Source organism: Zingiber officinale, chromosome 1B (assembly GCF_018446385.1).
Source record: "Zingiber officinale cultivar Zhangliang chromosome 1B, Zo_v1.1, whole genome shotgun sequence".
Lineage (NCBI taxonomy): Eukaryota > Viridiplantae > Streptophyta > Magnoliopsida > Zingiberales > Zingiberaceae > Zingiber > Zingiber officinale.
The window spans coordinates 94,727,414-94,734,592 of NC_055986.1; the positions used below are offsets into that span (position 1 = coordinate 94,727,414).

At 37.8% G+C, this 7,179-nt stretch overlaps 1 protein-coding gene across 1 annotated transcript; it reads right to left on the minus strand.

Annotated features, from left to right (window-relative positions):
• Window positions 1-542: 542 nt before the first annotated feature.
• Window positions 543-3,688, minus strand: LOC121969902. Its single transcript, XM_042520219.1, has 4 exons — window positions 3,403-3,688; window positions 1,598-1,714; window positions 1,006-1,416; window positions 543-909 (listed from the first exon to the last, which is right to left on the minus strand). Exons 3-4 carry the CDS (start codon window positions 1,213-1,215, stop codon window positions 670-672), a joined length of 450 nt encoding a protein of 149 aa, XP_042376153.1. The 5' UTR covers window positions 1,216-1,416; window positions 1,598-1,714; window positions 3,403-3,688; the 3' UTR covers window positions 543-669.
• Between the last annotated feature and the right edge of the window lie 3,491 nt (window positions 3,689-7,179).

The following is a 7,179-nucleotide window of genomic DNA, read 5'->3' on the forward strand; positions in this document are numbered from 1 at the left end:
CTATATAAATCATTTTATGTCATTGACTCTATCTTTTACTATATCATGATCTATACTTAAATAAATTTTATCTTATTTTATTGTTACTAACTAAATCTTTTTTTAATTTTCCTATTCATTGTTTGATATACACATTTTTCATAGTTTCACATCGCTTAACTGAAACATTTATTGATCATCTAAGTATGTATATATACCATCTTAAATACGCATTACAAGAAAAAAAAAACTGAAAGACAACGCTGTTATAAAAAATTCACTCAAAGACAACGATTAAAAAGTGTTACTTCTTTTTACAAAGACAACACTTAAAAAGTATTATCTATTTTTTTTTTACAAAAACAATATTTTTACAATACTTAAAAAATATTATCATTTTTTACAAAAACAACGGGTCAAGACAACACTTAAAAAAGTGTTGTCTTTTTTTAAGAAAGATAATATTTTTTTTAATAAATAAAAAAACATTATCTTTTTTAAAAATAGAAAATATGAGATATAAAAGTTACGCAAGTATCCACAAACGGATAACTCAATTAACAAACAGAAAATATGGATATCCATAAATTTTACAAACATAAAATATGAGTATCTACAAAACAGAAAATATGAGTATCCACCATCATTTTAAAATACAACTATTTACCTAAAGAGACACCTTCATACAATTCAAACAGAAAAGATGAATAGATGTATCTCAAGGTTATCAAGCCAAACAGTAGTGTGATCTAAGAGGTAGGATAGTAAGCTAATGTTCTTGAACCAAACAGTGGGAAGAACAGCAAGGGCTGTGATTACAGCAAAGAGCAGGGAAGAACTTAGTTCAGCTCCCAAGAAGTTCAAGTTTGCATCTAGGAAGATTGATGCCAAGTCATCACCCACTAGAGTTATGTACTCTGCACAGCAACCCTGTAAAACACAGAAACAGAAAAGTTACAGTTATATTCATAGATGAAAATGAATCACTGTACCAAAATAACAAAAGCAACAAAGAAATTTGAGGACCTGTCCGGTGGACATGATAATAGGATCTCCCATTAGCTCCCAGTATATAGGACAGTGGAAGTCATTGGGAATAACAGGAGTTTCACGAATGTCTCTGCTTGTGAGTGAGACTAACTCTGATTCATGTGTCTGCACAAAATCCTTTATCCTTTTAAGCAGCATTGACATCTTTTCAATGACTTCTCCAGGATGACCATCATTTGCAACCATCTCATGAAATACAACGGACTCTTACTTGAGATATGATACGATTATCAACTCTAACTTTTCTGCCAATCTCTGAAGAATGGAACAGTCCATATCGGCATCAACACTCATATGGTAAACCATTAAAAATTCTATGTATAGCTCAGCATCAAGATTATCAATCCTTTCTTTGGCTCTTTTGAATCGAGAATGCACAAGCTCAACCTGCAGAAGATGCTAATTGATAAGCACATGACTAGAAATAGTCACCACAATTATTATATCTAAAGACGAGTAATAGATTTTTGTAATTGAACTAGTCACCACAATTAAAACAACTCGAGGTATCAATGAAGGGGCATGCTTTCATGAACTGAGAAAGCTTATGATCATGATGATGGCTTACCTGTTCTTTTACTTCATCTGATATGTCAATCTCATCAAGAGAAATTTCATCCAGAACTTGTTCTAGTTGGTATGCAACTTTTTTGAATCTTTCCATTATTCTATCACATTCAAGGACCTGAAAACAGAATTGCAAATTTTCGTAAGTTAAGTACCGTCGAATATAATGCTAGGATTCAACACATGCAGCGGATCAGTTACTAAGTTGTGTGCATGGGTGCAATACCATATCAGTATATAATATTGTTTCTAAAATAATCCTAGAAGAAATCTTTGGCATCTAGTGTAAGTCGAATTGAGTTCAGAAACAACGTTCTTCACAATTACAACATCTGGAGGCATCTGAGTTTCAGATAAGGTTTGTTTATGGGTATTGTCAGAACTCCAGAAGAACATCCTAGAAAACTCAACTAAAATGATCGCCCTAAAAATTTTGACCAAGAAATTACACCCAAAACATACCTGCTTGCTCAAGTCTTCTGAATATAAACAATAACAAGGAAATTATAAAGGTGCCAACTTATGTAGCTGATAAAGGTTTTGAAACTAAAGGTACTGGGTTCAAATCTACCTTGATGGAAATATGGCTTGGATCCATATACATTATCCAACACAAGTTTAAAAAAAACAGCGATAATCAGGAAATCTCAAATACAAGGATAAAATATGCTTCTATAAAATTAACCTTGAAATTCTCTCACATATCAACACTCTCGGACAAACACTCTAATCAGACTGCTATGAGAATTATATTTCACTATAAATGTGTTTCAGAGCAGAGATTGCAAACTATAACACCATGATCCTGCTAAAGCTAGTATCAATCAGCCATTTCTTAACTACGAAATCCTCCGGTTATGAAGTTAAAAGTCAGATTAAATGATGCAAGTTTAGAGACAAATGAAATTATGAATATATAATTATAGACAGTTTGAAGGAACTGTTTCTCGATAGCTTGTAGTATCTGCTGGATTGATTTTAGTGCAAATCTGAATCTTCCTACATAATGTGTTGGAAACACAAGTGCCTTGGATATTATCAGATGAGATTGGAGACTTTCTAACACCACTTATTAGAACCCACCACCTCAAACCACGATTTATAGATTCAAATCCAGTTCCTCTAGAATATAAAATATTTCCACCAGAAGACAGCATGGCGAACATGTTGTTTTCCCTAGTAGAATAACACAAGCACATAAGGAAAATAAAACTACAATGTAAGTCCACATTCACGAATAAAATCCAATTCTATATGTTATGAGATCAAACATAGAATGAGAATAAAAAAAATAGATTTTCACTTTAGTACAGGAGATTTTTCAATCCTCCCTAAACTATCATCAAGCAAATATAACAAAAGTAAAAAAAAATCTCACCTCTAGTGCTTCTAAACAATAAGTAATAATAATAAAACAACACTCCCCCAAGTAGAAAATTCTCCTCTACAAATCTTCTAGGTTCTCACAATCTCCAAATGCACTTCACAGCGCCTTCTAAACTCCAAACAGCTCCACCGATAAGAAATTCTATTTGTCGCCATCAAAAAATCATCCAAAAAGAAAAACCTAAAATAGGATTAGTTTGACAATCTACATGATTCTAAATAGCAATCAGCAATGTATAGATCAGATGTAGATACATGAGAAGATTCCTTTTCAGGAGGACACGATACTGAATTAAGGCGAAAACATCAAAAAAGGTAAATTATTTCCATGAAAGAAGTAATTCCGTATACAAGAAGTTGGAAGGAAAAATCGCCACTGATCACCACAACAAAAGGGAGACCAAGAATCGAAATAGTTACCAGGAAGATCTTACTCCACTGCTCCCCAGACGGAGCAAGTCCTTGGCCGAATCAAGCGCCAGAACAAGTAAAGAAGAGCAGAGTTGGCTTGGTCGCGGAGGAGGCTAGGTGCAGGCGGCGGGAGGGAGGCTAGGTGCGGGCGGCGGGAGGAGGGTTTCGACTGAGATGGGTTACTGGAGTTTCGGCGGAGATGGGTTTTTGCGGTTTCAGCGGAGATGAGTTTGGGGGGCTAGGTTTTAATTTCGTGGAGTTTAGACGAAGGGAGATTTTTTTGCGTTGGAAGTTAGGTGGCATAAAAAAAACACTTGTTAAAATGTTGTTATAGATATTAAAAAAATATTTATGGACACGTTTTTTTGAAAAGTATTGTTTTTATTTTAAAAAAATATCAATAGATAATATTTATTTGAAAAGTGTTATCTTTAATAAAAAAAATATAAAATATAGATAATAATTTTCACTAAAAACGTTATTAAAAATATATATATTTTTTTAAAAATTATTATTTTTTAAGTGTTGTGAAATTTTAATTTTCTTGTAATGATCTCTCAGAGTTTTCCTTCAATAAAGTCAACTTTGACTTTCTCTCTAATACTCTGATTTCTTATTTTCTCGTATATCCACACATCCACCTTGACATTCTCATCTCTACAACTCTCATCTTTTGCTCATGTGCTCGAGTCACCGCCTAATATTCAACGTCATATAACATAGTAGGTCTAACCACCATTTTGTAAAATTTTCCACTAGTTTTCAGCAGATCCTACGGACTGTGCGAGCACCTGAGCAGCCTCCACCACCTCCAGCTGATGATCAGCTTCGATCTTATTCATCATATAGTACATGTTTTAGATTCTGTGACTGTTTGTACCTACACTATTTGCCACTCTTTCATTTTTGTTGTTTGTTTAAGTTAGGGATGTGTTTCATAAACTAGGCTTTCTACTTTCAAAATGTTTTCCAAACAATTTACAACTGTTGGTGCAGGAAGCATCCGACGATCGAACATTAGTTTTGATAAATGGCAAAGGATTCAAAGTTAAGATTATTTGTGGTCTAACATGTTTGAATGAGTTTGCAGGAACGTCCTAACTGTACTTAGGCAAAAGTCCTAGCTGCAGTTAGGCAAAGGGAAAACCCTAGGGGGTGGTAACCCTAGGTCCTAGGGGATGGTAACCCTAGACGGAAAGTCTTGGCAAGTCGAGGGCTTCGGGCAAAAACCCTAGAGTCGGGGACTTTAGGTGGAAAGTCCTGGTGTCGCGAACCGGGTGGAAGACTGGACGGGTCATGGAGCGAACGTCCAGCAGAAAGTCCTGGAGCCTTGAGCACTGAGTAAAAGTCCATTCGGTCTAGAGGACTAGTTTGGCAACAAGTAAACTCTCCTGAGTGGAGTAGGTGAGGATGCGTTCCTCGGTGAGGGAACAATAGGCGTCGGTTCGACCTAGGGTTTCCGGGTGGAAATCCAAAGTCAGAACCGAAGAGTCCGGTGACTGTCAAATTCTTATATTAATCTTGTTTTATTTGTGCTAAATCTATTTTGTAGGATATGTTTTGTATTTTGTTCTAACATATCTTGTAAGGAATGAAAAAGTACTAAAAGCCCGGATGAACAGTGTCCGAGGCGCCCTCCATGGAGATTGGAGGCGCCTCAGGTGCCTTGGCCAAAGCAGCACAGGAAGCAGGTCGAGGGCACCCTCCATGGGGCTTGAGGGCGCTCTGGACGCTGGATGGAGGGTGCCCTCCATGGGCTTGGAGGCGCCCTCGGGCGGATAGGCTACGTATGAAGCGGAGCTTATCCATGCTGTGGATCCAGCGGGTTTGGAGGCGCCCTCCATGTTGTTGAGGGCGCCCGTAATGGGCTATATAAGCCTATCTCAAGCAACAATGCTGCTGAAAGGACGATCTGATAAGACTGCAACTTTACTCCGACGACCAGAAGCTTCAAGTTTACTAATTCCTTGTTTGTCGGTATAAGTTTTTTTTTTATTTATATTGTACTTCAAATTGTAACTTCCGAGTTGATAGTGATTGCTCGAAGTAACGCTCAACGAGCGTGGACCTTGGAGTAGGAGTCGCCACAGGCTCCGAACCAAGTAAAATCTTGGTGTTCGTGTGTTTGCATTATTATTTTATTTCCGCTGTGTATTACTCGAAAGTTTTCTGAAACAAACGCGAAAGCCACGAGCGCTATTCACCCCCCCCCCCTTCTAGCACTTTCAATCCAACAATTGGTATCAGAGCGGGATCGCTTCGAAATGGTAAAACCACCATTCAGGCAATTTTTGTGGTAATTTTTTAGTTTTTCGGAGTCGATCGGAATCGGTAAAATTACCGCCTTCCGATCTATTTTTATCGCAATTGAAATTTTCCCTCAAAGCTGGTGCAACACCACTCGAGTTCGCACAGTTAGTTTTAATCCCATACTACTAATCCAAGACAAGTCTTGGAACAAAGTTTCTTGTTTTTGTTTGTGCGAACTTTTACTTGTACAATGGCCCACCAAGAAGGCTCCAACACAGCTCGCCCGCCTCTCTTCTCTGGCAAGGACTTCGGCTATTGGAAGGGCCAAATGAAATCCTACCTCCAAACCCCAGTTCGAGATGTGGATGATCATCAGAATAGGCATTTCAATCTCACTCTACGGCACGGGAAAACCAGTATCATGCGAGAACTGGAGTGCAAGTATAATAAAGAAGGTCGAGTCCAACGTCAAAGCAACGTGTACTCTTCAATGTGATCTAACAAAGGAAGAGCTGAACCGAGTTGGTCCATTCTCAAGCGCAAAAGAACTATGGGAGAAGCTGATCGAGCTGCACGAAGGCACCTCAGATATGAAAGTAAGTAAGCGTGATCTAATTTTAAACAAGTTATATAACATAAAACTGTAGGAAGGTGAGACAGTCAGCTAACTTCACGCATGGATATAAGATCTACTGAACGAACTCCACAGGATCAGACAAAAGATAGAGAATCGAGACGTAATAAGGTACACACTCAACACCTTTCCAAGGAATACTTTGTGGGCATCCATGATAAACGCTTACAAAGTATCCAAGGATCTTTCTTTAATTAGACTAGACGAGTTATTTTCTGAATTTGAATTGCACGAACAGACGAATGCACGTCCAGCCGAGAAAGGTGTTGCTTTGATTGCAGGTACAAGCAGAACTCGGGAACCAAAAGCAAAGTGCATAACCGAACACGAGTCCGAAGATGAATCGGACTCAAAAGATGACGACGACGAGATCACAGCCGAGATCGTCAACCTAGTATGCAAACTCTACAAAAAGAAGAAAGGATTCACGAAGAAGAACATCAAGAAGGCGATTCAGTCTAAGACAGTACAAGCCAGTCCAAAAGTAAAGTTCGAAGTTACCTGCTATGGCTACAACCAAAAGAGACATATCAAAGCCAACTATCCGAATCAAAAGGAAGAAGAAAGCATTACAAGCAACATAGGATGAGTCTTCTTCAAAAGACTTCGATGAAGAAATTGAACAGACGAGCTTCCTCGCATTGACGACCCAGGAACAACTAGAAGAATCAGAAATCAAGAGCGAATCGGAAACCGAGTCCGAGCGAAGCCACAGATCCGTATCCGTTTCTGAATGGTCTAAACCCACTGTAAGTATTTATCAATTAAGTAAACTGCATAATTTAGTTAATTACCTTATGTGTAAATTAGCCAAATTCAACATCCGAGTCAATTCACTCCAAAAGGAGGTAACAATCCTTAAGGAGGAGACTAAATTGAGTCCTTTGACTGAGTCAGTTCAA